General features: G+C 61.9%; 1 protein-coding gene across 1 annotated transcript in view; it reads left to right on the forward strand.

The window, feature by feature from the left end:
• Positions 1–14,493, forward strand: part of CCDC187 (coiled-coil domain containing 187) — a 45,177-nt gene extending 30,684 nt beyond the window's left edge. Inside the window, exons 10-19 of the mRNA XM_082469322.1 lie at positions 2,676–2,761; positions 3,386–3,573; positions 4,417–4,504; positions 5,578–5,724; positions 6,707–6,879; positions 9,319–9,482; positions 10,117–10,256; positions 10,600–10,718; positions 11,241–11,317; positions 11,565–14,493. Coding sequence (XP_082325448.1) covers positions 2,676–2,761; positions 3,386–3,573; positions 4,417–4,504; positions 5,578–5,724; positions 6,707–6,879; positions 9,319–9,482; positions 10,117–10,256; positions 10,600–10,718; positions 11,241–11,317; positions 11,565–13,441 — 3,059 coding nt within the window. The 3' untranslated portion in view covers positions 13,442–14,493. The remainder of the gene's footprint in view (positions 1–2,675; positions 2,762–3,385; positions 3,574–4,416; positions 4,505–5,577; positions 5,725–6,706; positions 6,880–9,318; positions 9,483–10,116; positions 10,257–10,599; positions 10,719–11,240; positions 11,318–11,564) is intronic.
• Positions 14,494–14,839: the final 346 nt, after the last annotated feature.

Consider the following 14,839-nt stretch of genomic DNA (forward strand, 5'->3'; position numbering starts at 1 on the left):
CCTCTGGCCCGGCTCTGGGCAGACCTGCAGGGTGGCCGTCACCATCTCCCCCAAGTCCTGGTTACAGCCTGTCTCTGCCCCTTGGGGAACAGGCAACCCCACACTCTTCCCAGGTTTGCCGATACGCCCACCTCCGTCCCTCTGAGAGGTTTTCCCTGAGGCCTCTCAAGTGCTGGCCCCATGAATATCCGGCTCAGCTCCCCTTACTGCATTGTGTGTTGGCAAATAGGGGTCCCTGATATGCAGGTTGTAGGGACAGCGCAGCAAAACCTCTGGGAGTCTGAGCCCTGGCTGAGCCAGTGGGGGCAGACGGCGTGAGCGCACCCCCAGCCGGGCACGTCACTTCCCCGTGAGGCTTTGCTCCTGCGATTGACTTCCAGTTTAATTTCCTCGTGGTCGTATGAGCGTAAATATGTTGAGATGTCGGTCTATCTTGGCAGATGTTCCACGTGCTCTCGAAAAGAAACTCTGGTATTAGGCACATCAGCATTTAGGATTGCCCTGCGCTCTTGGTGGACTGATTCCTTTAAAATTCTCTCCTTATGGAGTAACCCTGTCTGTCCCCAGTGACCCGCTCTGCTCTGCAGCCCGCTGTGTCTGCTACTGATCTAGCCACCCCATCTTCCCCATAACTAGTGCTGGCTGGTCGATCCTTTCCATCCTTCCACTTTTCACTGAGGTGGGGTTCTGTATCTCAGGCGTGTTTCTTGGAGGCAGCACCTAGTTGCATCTTGCCCTTTGTCTTATCCAATCCGGCAATCTCCGCCTTTAAACCGGAATGCTTAGCTATTTCCGTTTAACAGAATTATCAGTATTGTTAGGCTCTGAGTCTATCATCTTGCTATTTTCTTTTGTCTCAACTGTCCTTCTTTTTCTTTCCCCTCTCCTTCCTTTTTTTTGGATTAAACAAGTTTTTTTTCGTTTGTTTTTATGATTCCATTTTCTCTCTGCTGATGGCTTATGAGCTGTAACTTACCTTAGTGGTTGCATTAGGATTTACAGTGGTACCTGTGGTCTACCTTCACGTGACATTCCACCGGCTCACCTAGTGTAGGAGGCCCTTACAGCCCTCCATTTCTTTTTTTCTGGACTCTAGGCTATCGTGGTCATGCATTTTACTTTATTTTATAATTGCACAATACATTGTTATTGTTTTAAACACTCAACAATCTTTTAAAATTTATATATCAGTATATTTATCTATATGTATATATACACACACGTATGCATATGCATATGTGTATGTATGTGTATATGTGTGTGTGTGTGTGTGTGTGTATATATATATATATGTATTTTTTCCATTTCTGGTGCTCTTCATTCCTTGCGGTCACCCAGACTTCCACCTCTGGCATCATTTTCCTCCTGCCTGAAGGACCTCCTTTGACATTCCAGGGAGTGCCGGTCCGCTGGAGACAAATTCTTTTGTTACCAAGTCCAGGCTCATACTGCTCACCCCTCAAAACACAATACTCGAGAGACAAGTGTTGGTAGAAAGGAAAGGCTGTTTCATCCCGAAGGCCAGCAGCTGGGGGGAGAAGGCACACTCATGTCCAAAGGCCAACTCCCCATTGCCTATCAAGGGGCAAGAGCTTTTTTTTTTTTTTTTTGGCCACACTGCATGGCATGTGGATCTTACCCAGACCAGGATTGAACCCCGTTCCCCCTGCAGTAGGAGTGCAGAGTCTTAACCACTAGACCGCCAGGGAAATCCCAAAGGGCAAGAGCTTATAAAGGGGAGCTTCAGGGGTAGGCGGAGGGAGGGGGCTACGTGCAGAGCAGCACGGTCAGCTCCGATGATCAGCTTGAAATTAGTCACGTGGTGGTCTCATCAGCATCATCTTGATTGCTTTTTTTTTTTTTTTTTTTTGGCTGCGTTGGGTCCTCGTTGCTCAGCACGGGCCCTCTCTTAGCTGCGGCAAGCAGGGGCCACTCTTCGCTGCGGCGCACGGGCCTCTCACTGCAGTGGCTTCTCTTGTTGTGGAGCACGGGCTCTAGAGCGCGGGCTCAGTAGTTGTGGCGCACGGGCCCAGCTGCTCCGTGGCATGTGGGATCCTCCCACACCAGGGCTCAAACCCGTATCCCCTGCATTGGCAGGCAGATTCTCAACCACTGCGCCACCAGGGAAGCCCTTGATTGTTTTAAGTACAGTTAGTCTTCAGTTCCAGGGTCGGTTTGTTCCCATTTCCTTGAGGCCAGTTCTCAGAATTGCGGCAGCTTATGTCATGGCTACAGCCTGGTCATCATGTAGTTCACTTCTTCCACCCGGCGGGGGTTTCAGTATCTATAAGACAGCTCACAGGATACGGCTCAGAATATGATCTATAGCCCTTGAGGAGGAACTAAAGGTCCTCGACTTTGTTTAATGACTAAACTATTATTATTTTGTCCTGTTTGACTACTTTCCTTTGCTTCCACATTTTCTCACTTCTCTGATTAAATTTATTCTTTGACAAAATTTTTCTACAGACAAAAGGCAGGCCAAGGACATGGCGGGGAAGGACCATAGGGTCCTGCTGTGTTTCATGGCCTCTTGAAGATTTGGCGTGAAGGTTATGTGTGTGTGGAGGGTGGGCATTAGGCAGCCCAGACATCCCCGCTCTGTGAGGTCCTCTTGTAAAAAAAGGCCCCTGGAGCCCCTACGTGACCTGACCACGCCTGCTTTCTGTCCTCAGAGCCTGTGCAGGAACGGAAACCAGACCAGAGCCCCTCCCGGCTGCCCCTGGCCAGGCTCCACCCTTGCGACAACCCCATCCTCCAGGTACAGGAGAGGTCCCTGGGGGAGGGGCACGCAAGTGGGACCCAGTGGTGGCACTGGCACTGGGTATCAGACCCAGTCCTCCCTCAGCTGCCTGGGGCCATCAGGCGTTGAGGCCCACCTCTCCTAGAGCCTGCACCCAGGGGCCTCCACTGCAGGTCCTGGGCTGAGGGGGGCTCTCCCTGCCGTGGGTACCACCCACCCTTCCAACTGATATCTGCTCAAGCCCCTTCCTCACGCCTGCGGTGGCAGGTGACGGGCAGGCATTTCAACAGGTGTTTCGGGCTGGGCTGGCCGGGGCAGTGCTGGTTGCACATTTCAGGGAGGGTGGCCCAGCCTTTCCTGACCCTTCTAGAGCACAAACAAGGGCCTGGCTTGGGCGCGGGGCCAAGACGATGAGAACCCCGCCCTGCCTTCGGGAGCCAACAGTCGGGAGGCGGGGTGGTACCCTGCCCCGGGAAGGGGGGCGCGACATGGGGAAGAATGAGGCAGCCAGTCCGGGAAGGCTCCCTGGAGGCGGCAGCCTCTTCCCTGGGCTGCGTGCTGCTCCCACTCGGTGAAACTGGCCTCCAAGCGGCCTGGAAGCTCAGAGGTGGTGACGCGGCCCGGTCGTCTGCCCCACCGTAGTGGAACCAGACGAGGTCTCAGAGCCCAGCGCCCGCACGGTTCAGCCACTTCACGCTCCAGACGCTGGAGCAGAGCCTGCGGGAAGAGGAGCTGCGCGCGCAGCACCAGGCCGCGCTGCTGCGCCTGCGCGAGACGGCGCTCGAAGAGAAGACGCGCGCCGAGCTGGCCTGGCTGGAGCATCGGCGAGGGTGAGCGCATGCGCGCCGCGCCGGCCCCGCCCGCGGTCTTCCTCGCCGCGGTACTCGGGGCAAAGGGCTGCTGCGTACGGTGATAGGCGTTTCCAGAAAGTTAGATAAGATGGCAAGTACCGAAAAGTGAATACAGAGACAGTAAAACCACCCATAGTCCCACCTCTCTGAAATAATCTCTGCTCATTTTCCAGTCTGTCTTGACAGCTCTTGTTGATGCAAATGCACACGTCTATTTAAACAGCATTGGGAATAGACGCACGTATTGTTTGTAACTTGAGTTTTCTTAGAGATAACACAATCGCCCTAGCCAGCCCCTATAGCTGGACCTCCGGGGGTGTCTCCAACTTTGTGTCGTGACATGTGAACATCCCAGAGGCGATTTCCTTAAGGTAGATTCCTGGAAGTGGAATTGTCGTCAATGAGAAAGCATATTTTAAAGCTTCTTGATATTCCCGTATTGGTCTCCGAATAGGTCCTTCCGGTTAAGATCGCCGGCAGTTTACGATCATGCCAGGCTGTGGGTCTTCTATTCCATGATGGCTGCCCCCTCCATCCCCATCCTCTGGCTGGGCGGGGGCACCAGGGTGGGAGGCACTGCCCTCCCTTCCTCTCTCAGGCCCAAAGGTGGTCGTGAGGGGCGGGAAGACTGACAGCCTGGGCTGGGGCCCTCAGACCACCTGGGGCTCCCCGCCTGCCCACGCACGGCCGCTTCCTCCCAGTGCCCTGCTGTGGGAAGAGGGCATGCCAGGTCCACCTGGACCGCCAGACCTCGCCAGGCCTGCGGTTTTCACACCTGCTTGCTGGACCCAAGGTCAGCAGTCAGTCCATCTCCTCTCCCAGGTATCTGAATAGCACCGGCAGCTATGCAGCGCTGGTGGCCTCGGCGGAGAAGCAGCACCAGGCCCTCGGCAACCTTGAGCGGGAGCTGGTAAGGGCTGGATCCACCCGGGCCAACACCGAGGGGGGTCCCGCTGCCCTACTGGGGCTGGGAACGTGAGCACAGCGGCTGGGCCTCTCCAAGCCTCATTATGGGAAATCTGCAGCAGTGTGTGTTTCGTGGGGCTGCGGGAGGGGCTGGCACAGCCAGCACTGACGGGGCTGCGTGTGCCTGACCTCAGAGGGGATTCCCAGCTGCTCTGAGCCCAGTTTCCTCAACTGGAAAATGGGGTCAGGGGCCACTGCACTGGTGTCCTTTACTTTTGGTCTCCTGACACTCCGTGGGGTGGAGGCTGGAGGTCATCCTCTTTATACAGATGAAGAAACTGGGGCTGGGGCTGGCCTTGCTTACCCTCAGCTGGGAAGTGAGGGGTGGTGGTGGACTTGACCTCCATCCTAGATGGCCTGTGTGAACCGGGGAGGTGGGGTGGCAGGCGTGGGCCGTTCCAGGCAGAGGGGGCAATGGGAGGAGGGCAGGGAACTGCGAAGAGGGCTCAGAAGGGGTCCAGTTATCAAATGAGGTGGTGACCCTGGGGTCCTGTGTTGCAGGAGGAGACACTGGTGGACTCAGTCTGGGCCCCTGGCCACTGGGGCGAGGGACCCAGCCCTGCTGAGCCTCAGTTTCCTCCTGTGACCTGTGACGGCTGTCACCTCCCACGGGGGGCGTGCTCCTGGCAGGGAGGTTCTGCCGAGGAGTGTGCCGTCAGAGACACAGCAGGGGCGAGTCAGGGACGGTTTAGCAAAGGGACAGAGCCCAGCACCTGGCGAGGGAGGGCTGTAGGGGTTAGGGCAGGGGTGCAGCCAGCCTGTGCCAGCCTCGCTTGGGAGCGCCCGGGGAACACCTGCCTTCCCTCCTGCCGGAGTCTCCTGTTGGCCAAACCCAAGAGAGGGCCAAAGTGCGTGGGGCCTCCTGGCTGAGCAGGGTGAGAAGGGCAGGGCATCTGGGGGGCACAGGGAGCGTCCCCGCACAGCGCCAGAGCCGGGCTTTCCCCCCGACACTCCTCCCCGTCCAGCATGTGCCGGACCGGGGGGTCATGCTGCCGTTTTCTCCTCCGGCGGGTTCAGAGGGAGATCCGGTACCTGCGGAACGTCCACCTGTTCTCCCGCCAAGAGAAGAAGCTTCTCCTGCAGCATCAGAAGGACGTCCCCTCCTTGCAGAGGCCCACGGCCCTCCTGCGGCGGGAGCTTCAGGCCCGGAGCAGGCTGCCTCAGGTGGGTGCTGTTACCTGGCCTGGGGGCTCGGCCCCTGGCCAGGAAACGCTTGTCACCCGGCTGCTTTGTGGGACTGTGCGAGTCCCTTGTAAAAACATCCGTGACCCAGGGTGGAAAGGGCCTCTGGAGGGGTCAGGGGGAGGGCGGGAGGGGCGGCAAAGCAGGTTTCCTGAACTAGGCGGCCCTGGCCGGGCCCTGGAGGAGGAACCAGACCCCCAGTGGTTGGAAGGTGCTCCAGGCCCGGAGGTGGGGGGCCCGGGGGGAAGGGGGGTGGTGAGGCTGGAGCGGGGGCGGGGCCAGGGCTTTACTCAGCACCTGGGGGCAGTGGTGGAGGAGGGGGCCGTGCAGACTGGTAGGGGGCCGAGGCAGGAAAGAGCATGGCCTGGGCCCCTCGGAGAGGCCAGCCCCTTGGGAGCCCTGAGCAGCAAGGGCGTCCTGGCTCCTGCTGCCCATTCCTGCCGCCGTCGCGTGAAGGAGGCTGTGTGGACGCAGGTCGGGTGCCTGTCCCCAGGCTGAGCATCTGTCCTGTAAGTTAGGGATGCCGACGGTCTCACCTGGCGGGGGGAGGGTGGAGTGGGCGGGGTTCTGTGAAGCAGCTGGGGTAGGTTAGCAGTTGCGCTGTTAACCTGCACGGATGACCGCCAGATCGGGGTGCTGCCTGCCCCAGGACAGCCTGCAGGAGGGGGCCCCAGGGCTGCCGGATTCCACAGCCCCGCTTCCGGCTCCAGCTCAGGGACCTGGGCGTCCGCAGGCAAGGACCCCCCAGCTCTGGGCCTCGTGTCTGCACCTGACGGGGACCGTTAGCAACAGGGTGTGGGGCTCCTGCGAGTCAAGGACCCCCTGTTCCAGCCAGGTGCCCACTCTCGGGAGTGCGCTGTCCACCGTGCCGCCGGCCACCCTGCCCCGCCTGCTGCCCGTGAAGCCTGCCTCCCGCTTTTCCTAAGAGGAGATGGGCCAGCTCGCTCTGTGCCGTTTCTCATAGAGTTCCAGCCCCGACGTCAAGGCCACTCGGGAGGAGGGCCCTGGGACAAGCCAGCAGCCGGAGGGGCCCGCCCAGGCCTCCTCGCGCCCCCCGCGCACCCCGACACCGCACAGACCTGGCAGCCCTGGCAGCCACCGCCCCCGGAGGAGCCCCGAGAACCCGCAAGTCCCGCAGTGAGTGGTCGGGGGCAGCCCTGGTCCTGGTGCTCGCCATTAAAAGCCTTTCCTGTGCTGCGTGGCCACTGTGTCACAGCTGCTGGGCCCTGCACACCTGGCCCTGCCAAGGGGAGGAGGGGCAGGGGCATCGGGGGCCCTGGCTCTGCTGGCCGGCCCTCAGGGCTGTGGGCAGAGGCCAGAGCGGCCCTGACCCAGTGGGAGGAGCACAGGCAGATTCTGGCACAGTCCCAGCTGTGCCACTGGCCCAGGTGTGTCCTCCCCTCTCTGAGCCCGTTTCCTCATCTGCTGAATGGGGACAGGGGTGCCACCATCCCCGGGCTGCTGTAGGGCACAGTGCGACAGAGCAGGTAGACCGGCCTGGCTGGAGGACAGAGGGTGGTGCATGTGTGGCCACCCAGCTGCTGGGCACGCCCCTTCGAGACTGGCATGGGCTGCTTTCCCGGCCGGGACGGCTTGGCCTTCTCCCGCAGGCCTGGCCTCGGGGCTACTGGCCCTGGTTTGCAGCAGAAGAGCCTCTCCTGGCAAATGAGAGGGGCCCGGCCCAGGCTCAGTCATCTGGGGCAGGGGCTGGGGGTCCTGGTGTGGGCGGAAGCGGAGCTGCTTTTGCCATCAAGAGTTTCCTGATGACCCCGCACCGGCACCACCTCCTTCCCTTCCATCTTAATTAAAATGGCCCCGGGAGGCCCTTTTTCCTCCTAGCAAGCTTCAAAGTCCCCCAGGGCTGGCCGCCTGCCAGACTCTAATCCGAGCACTGCCCACCCCGAAGCGACAGCCTGGGGGTGAGGACACAGAAGGCAGCCCCCATCCTGGAAAGGGGCTCATCCCCCAAGACTGGCCTTCGCAGGGACCCCACCAGCCCTTGGAGGCACCACTGCTGTCCAGCGGCCCCCTTCCAACACGGGGGGCCCGTTTTCATGCCTCCCCCAAGAAAGGGGGTCATCGCCCACTCAGCCCCCGGCCCGAGCTCCGCTCTGCCGCCCTCTGAGAGTGCCTCCATGCATTGATCTACAATTCACGTTGCTATTGATCGCCCACCCCAGGAATCTCTGAAAGGCTTCCCTGGATTGACTGGACCCTCTTGGTACCCGAGAGTTAGTTTGTAGCACTGGGCGGGGAGGGCCGCTCGCCCCGCGGTCAAGGTCGTGGGGTACCCGGCTCCTGTGCTCTTCTCATCACACCAGTGATGCAAGTCAGGAGAGAAGAACTGTGCATTTACCAAGAGGCTTCAGAGCACCTGGAACCCACCACGAGAGGGTGACTTTATGTTCCCGGGAGGTCCTGTGGCACGGAGGAACAAGGACCGGGTGTACTTCGTTCTTTCGTTCCTTCAAGAGAAGCTCAATGGGGCTCCGAGCGGGTCGGGCCAGGGTGCATCCATGAACCAGCGCTTGTGGGGCCCCTCCCCTCCCCAGCCCCCCAGGATGCCCTGGGCTCCCGGCCTGAGAGCCCGTGTGTGTGGGGGGAGGGTTGGTGGAGGGGTGATAAGCCTTTAAGAGGGCAGGGGGCAGGGCCTCTCATTCCGGTTCTCCTCGGCCTGGTTCTGGGCCCGGGCACAGCCCCTTCCCTTCCTCTGCATCCTTGCTCCGGGGGGCCAGGCGGGCCCGGGTGAGGCCCTGCATCTGGACACACTGGTGCTGACAGGTGCCCACCAGGTCCTGCCCCAGCGAGGTTGGAGCTGCAGCCCCTGAGCCGTCTCCTCCTTCAAAGGCCCGAGACACGGCTTCTCGGCTCTGAGATGGCCCTCAGCCCGCACTCCCCTGTCCACAACCTGACATGAGTGTGAATCCCAGGGGGGACGCTCAGGGCCACCCTGGGGAGAGCAGCGAGCTGTGTCCAGTTGCGGCATGTGCCTGGGGAGAAAAGGAACAGAAGGAACGCCCAGCTGCACCTGAGAGAGCTGCGGAATGTTCTAGAACAGGCCTCCCTGGGGGCATGACCTTAAATCCAGGAGGAATCAGGAGACCTGGCAGCCCTGCTCCCCAGCCCCCTCCTTGAGGCTGTGACGGGGTGGTTTCTTGCTGCCCGTCCGTGCGCCCAGAGCTCAGGTGGGACCAGCAGGCACACGCGGTGCTGGCCCTCGGGCCAGCGGTCGGGCTCCAAGCAGAAGTCCTAAGGGGGCCGGGGTCTGCCCTGCCCTGTGCTGGGGCACAGATGGAGTCTCCCTCCCACCATGCCCCGTGACATGCCCGCGCCTTGACACCCCAGCAGTGGCCCCATTTGGGGATGTGGGCCCTGCTTGGGAAGTGGCCGGGCAGGGAGGGGCCGGGACCCATCTTCCTTCGCCCCTGTGCTGACTGCTCGGCCTCCGACCGCAGCTGTCCCCTGGATGTGACGTGTTGTTCCACTTGTGGAACGTTCTGGTCAGGGCTGGTCACCCGGGGGTGGGGGCAGTGCAGCCTGGGTGGGCAGTTACCACCACCCCACACTGCCTTGCAGCCTACTCACCGAGCAGGAGGACAGGACACCCCCCTGGGCAGCTTCGGCTGAGGACGGTCACCTGCAGCCTCCGAGGCTGGCGTGGGGAGAGGACACACCCGTGGGCAGCGGCCGGCCTGACGCTGGAGGCCCGCTGGCAGAGAGCCACGGCCACATGGGCCAAGGTAACCAGGCAGGGCAGCAGCAGTGGCAGCCGAGGACAGACGCCACCCCCTCGGTGGGCCCCGGCAGCTCGCGGCAGCATCAGGCTCAGGGTCAGACAGACCTGCGTCCTGGTGGGCCTGGCCCGAGCTGCGTGATGGGGGCGACCCCGGCCTCTCTGTCCCTGTGTCTGAGCGCACAGGGCCCTGCAGGAGGGCCACCCGAGCACACCTCGGCCAACATTTTCAGACAGTGTGGGCGGGCTGTGGGCGGGTGAGGCCACCCAGACCGGGCGCTACTGCTCCCAGTGGGCACGACTGCTCGGAACAGCCGGCCGGGCTGTGGACTGTTGTCAGGCTGGCCCCCCGGCCCACAGACCTGCCCAAGAACACACCAGAAAAACTAACATAAAGAGGGCCCTACATTTTAAATGTTTCTAAAGCTTTTCCTGGGTCCTCACATCCGTAACTATCCAACAAGAGGGTAATTTTAGGAGCAGGTAACCACGTGTTTTTCTGTCCTCACTCTAACCAAATACAAGCAGATGTTGTGGCTGTTTTGAACTTTAAGGCTGTTTTCCCGTGGCTTCAGAATTCCGGGACCCCGTGTCCTCTGCGTCCTGCGCCTGTCGGCGCTGACAGCCTCTGTGCCTCCTAGGAGACCCCCAGACCAAGCCCAGCCTCCAGCCAGCAGGGGAGAAGACCCGGGCTCCTACAGGAAGCCGAGCATCAAACTTCCAGGGCCAGAGCCGACACTCACCAAGCGCAGGGGGTCCCCTTAGCCCCCGGGAAGCCAGTGTGAGTCTAGGCTTGGCCCTGCGCTCACCGCAGGCTGGTGGGGGCCTGGCCTTGCTCTGCTGGGCCCTCCCATGTGCCTTCGGGTGAGGGGGGGGCGTGTTGTCGCCTCATCCATCAGGTGAAAGTGTTGACCCTTTCCAGCTGGATCTGTCCGTTGACAGGTCTTTGGAGTTCACTGGGAGGAGCGGTGTCTGATGAGTGGGGGTCTCCGTGGCCCTCTTTGGGGGTCGGCCTGTGTTCCTTACCGTGGTCACAAGAGCACAGGGGCTGTGTCCACAGCTACGGGACACGGACTGATGTCCAGCAGAGGGGGCCACACCCTGACCATGGCATTTCTCCAACGTGTTTCCAGCAGGTGGTTGAAGGCAGCGGGAGCCGAGCTGGGTCGGAACTGGGGTTGGGCTTTGCCAGCAGCCCCGTGGAGGAGCCCGTCACCGTGGAAAGCTGCTCAGGGGAGCAGAGGTGTGAGGCCTGGCGGGCTGCTCGGGCTGGTGGGGCCCTGGGGCCTGGAGACGGTTTGGCCAGAACATCCTGCCCTCTTGCCGAGAGACCCTCACTCCCTGCTGGTGCCCCTCGTGCTGGGCTAGGCCCACCGTGCACCCCAGCCCACGCCCACGTCCTCTCGAATCTGACCCCCCACTTTGGAAACAAAGATGCCACCTGATGAATCGGCCCAAGATCCTGGGCGGGGGCAGCATGAGGGGTCCCTCCAGGGAGCACTGCCTCTGAGTCTCTCAGATGGTGACTCCTCAGCTACCTGACCCAGTGGGGACTGAGGTCAGAGCCCCCCTGAAGACAGGTCCCACTCAGGGAGCCCTGGCCTCTGAAGGTCACCTCCCTCTGGGGGCAGACGGCTGGCAGGCAGGTTTTTCAAGCATCTGCGGTAGCTGAAGGCCCCCTGCGGAGACTCTGGGCCCAGGGGAGGAGGCTGGAAGACGGGGCTCCCTCCTGGGGACCCCCCAGGACGTCATGATGTGCTTGCAGGGTAGAGACCAGTTGGCAGGAGGACCCCCGTGCCCCTTCCTCCCACCAGAAAGCTGCCCAGCTGACCGCCTCTCCAGGTGATGCCCCTGCCCCTTGCATGAGGACCAGTCCCCACGTAAGGGGACCAGCTTCTCAGTCGGAGCCAGCCTGCTCCTACAGCCCCCGCCTCCCCACTGTTTGGACACTCTGCCTCTGCCGGGTTTTTTGGTTTTAATCCACTGGTCTAGGGGCTGTGAGGTGTGGGCCCTGCCCTTCCCAGTGTTGGGGGGATGTCCTCAGTGTAGAAGGTGGTGACATCATCCCTGAACTCTCCTCTCTCTGCAGCAGCTGCAGCAGCCAAGGTGGTGGCACCCCCCGCCCAGCACGAGGGCAGCCCCCTGGCCCAGCTCACGGAACCCTTGGACCTGGGCTCCGAGTCTGAGTCTGGTCCCAGCACTTGCTCGGGGACTTCGGGGTCTTCGGCACGGTCCCCCACCCCCTGCTCAGGGAGCAGCCCGTCCTGTCCCTCCCTCCAGGAGTTTCAGAAAGCATCCGCCATCCTGGTCCAGCTTTCCGAGAGCTCCGTCTCCTTGTCGGATGGGGAAGCCGGGGACACCCCGGGCGCAGACCTCAGCCGGTCTGGGGGGCTCTCTGCTGGAGGCTCCTGGGGGTTCCACTGGGGCGGAGGGCCGGAGACCTGGGAGGGGCTGAAGGGCAGCGGGGCCCTTTCCCTGCGGGGCTCCTGCGCTGGGGCGGGCGGCCCGGAGCCAGCAGGGGGGCTCCCCAACACCCCGTCTCCGCGGTCGGGCTCAGAGCTGTCCGAAGCATCCAGCGAGGTCTGGGACCCGGAGGGCCTGAGGGAGCCTGGTGCCGGTGCTGGACTAGCCCCAGGGTGCTGCTTGCCCACAGGGGGCTCATCCCACCTGGAACACGCTGGGGGGCCCCTTGTCCTGCCTCCCTTCTTGGGCCCAGGGGAGGGGCAGAAAGATTCTGGAACCAGTGGGAGCCCGACTAGTGGATCAAACGCAGGAAAAGCCAAAGGGAGGTCCCCAGAGGCTGCCAACCCGACATTCCCATCCCAAACCTCTTCCTCTGGTGACTTACACTCGTCCCTTTCCTTTCCTTCGGGGACCTTGGCCTCTGAAGGGGCAGAGTTCGGCCAAAGAGGAGAGACGGGGCCTCCACTGGCCTCAGCTGGCTGCCCGGAGGGGCCCTGGGGTGCCCGCCCGAGTCCGTCCACTGACGGGAAACCCCTACAGGCCCCATCTGAGCCTGAGGTCCCGGGGAGCCCACGGGCTCCTCCTGGGGCCCCCGGTGGGCCGGCAGCCCTGACAGCCGAGAGCCGGGCACCTGGGTGTGGGGAGAGCAGAGCCCCCTTTGTCCTGGAGGAAGCCTGCCCTCCCTTGGCCAGAGGCGTCTTGACTGAGATCCTGTCCCCCGTCCGTGAGGTGCTGTCCTACGGCAGAGCTGACCTCCCGTCCCCCACCCACTGGGACACCCGCCTCCCTCCTCCGCTTCCCATCCTCCCAGCAGACGGTGAGGCCAGCCCTGCCAGGGCCCACTCAGAAGACTTCCCTTCCCCGCCGGAAGATGCCGAGTGTCCTGGGGGCTCGTGGGGCACCCCAGGGGAAGACGCCCCTATCATCACGGGAGAGCTGCCCTCCTTGTCTGAGGAGGGTCTGCCTGAGCCACTGTCCCCGGGGCCCCAGGAGTCGGGGTTCTGCCTGGGGGTGGCCGGACAGGGCAGAAGCCTTGGGGACGAATTGGGTGAATCCACTTCTGTTGGGAGGAACCAGGCCATGGGTGGCCGGTGGTCTGAACCGCTCAGCTGGCTAGGGTCCCCCTTGTGTGGGAGCACAGGTGATGCCCCGGGGGGGCTCCCAAGGCTGTCAGCACAGCCCCCAATCCTATCCAGAGTGGCCTGTGTGGCTGGGGACAGTCTGGCAGCTGGGGACCCAGGGCTGTCTGGCTCTGGGTGGGGGGACCCAGCTCCGGGTTTGGGCTCAGGCCTCCGCGCTGACCTCCCGGGTGTGGAGAGAGCCGAGGTGGTGGATCTGGTCTCCACCCAGCTCACCAGAAGGATCCTGTGCGACACGCTGGCCGAGCTCTCAGAGGCGGCCCCGCCAGGCAGCCTGGCAGCGGAGGGGCCAGCAGGTGCCAGTTGTGTCGCCTGGGCTCACACAGCGGCCACTGGGCAGTCGTGGGCAAGACAGGACTTCTGAGAAGACGGGGGGTGGGTGCTCTGGTGACACAGATGTCTGTGATGTTGTCGTGATTGCGTGTGAGGCAGTGTGCACGTGTGAGCATTGGTGGGGGGGGGGCGGCTTCAGGAAGCCTGGGCTTGCCCTGGGCAGGGCCACCATGCAGAGCAGTCACCTGCGGATGGCCATCTGATACAGGCCCATCGATTGGACATCAACAGCAAATTGGCTCTGACCCAGAGAGATTAAGGTAAAAGGATGTGCAGGTGCGTCCGGAGCTGGTTGGCCAAGAAAGGCGCAGAGGTCACGGACTTGAGGGAGACGGTCCCAAGGAGCCGGGCAAGGAGCAGCTCCCACGGATGAACTTGGAGGTCATGTGCCAGGACAGGGTGCCGTGGGCCTCAGCAAAGGCCAAGAGAGAGGCTGTGGTGGGTCGGGGAGGCCAGGTGCTGAGTCTGGGGTCACGCCTGCACTGACACGCACCTCAGCTTTGCCTCATTGGGAAACCATCCATGGAGATGTTTGCCTGCTTCTGACTTATGAAGGCCAAGGGCCTGGTGCCTCCATGGTGTCCAGCCAATAACTTGGGACTGGGAGATCAGTGTGTGTCCTCTGTGTGCAGATCAGAGGAGGTGGCAGCTCAGGGGCAGAAGGTCACTTCACCTGTGGCCAGCCAGCCCTCCGGCCCGTCCTCTGGGGGTGGGTGGGCCCCGGCCTCCCCGAGGGTGCTCAGGACGCCTCGTGGAAGAAACAAAAGCCCGTCGCCCAGCTGGCCATCGAATGAGCCCTCTGCGACGCAGCAAGGCCCCGGAGGGTTCCAAGGGCTTCGGCACGTGGGCCCCTGCGCGAGGTGCTCCTATAGGGACGTCCCTCGGGCCACATGGGCCTCCAGGTGTCCCCTGACAAGAGTGCCTGCCTCTCTCAGCACGAGACTCGGGCAGGCGTCCAGGAAATTAATGTTGATTCAAGCATAAAGATGATTTCCTGTAGGAAGGAAGTGGGGAGAGGCTGAGCTGGGAGGACAAGGCGAGACCACTGGGTGCAGGCCCTTGGGGACGGGGCCCTCAGTAGGCCGGGCACAGACTCGGACAGTGGCCGGCCCTGGTATCCTGTCTGCCAGTTCCCTGAGTGTTGTCTGCGGCCACAGTGGGGGCCTGTGCCCCGCCTTCCCCAGGATGAGCAGAAAGCTGGGTAGTGTGTGTGTTGGTTCTAACGTGAGAGCACATCTGAGCTTGTGCTCCAGGGAATTCACTAGAAACCAATGCAGTATCTTCTCAACATACTTGTCCTGATGGGGGTCTCTCATTTCAGTATTTTCAATATTTTTGACCTGGGTTGTATCATCTGTGCACTTGGAAAAGTGGCTTTTCAGTGAGCCCAACAATCAGTTCTTTTATAAACGGAAGCAGCTTCAGATCT

The sequence above is a fragment of the Balaenoptera physalus genome (assembly GCF_965194825.1).
Source record: "Balaenoptera physalus genome assembly, chromosome: 7".
NCBI classification, from domain to species: Eukaryota; Metazoa; Chordata; class Mammalia; order Artiodactyla; family Balaenopteridae; genus Balaenoptera; species Balaenoptera physalus.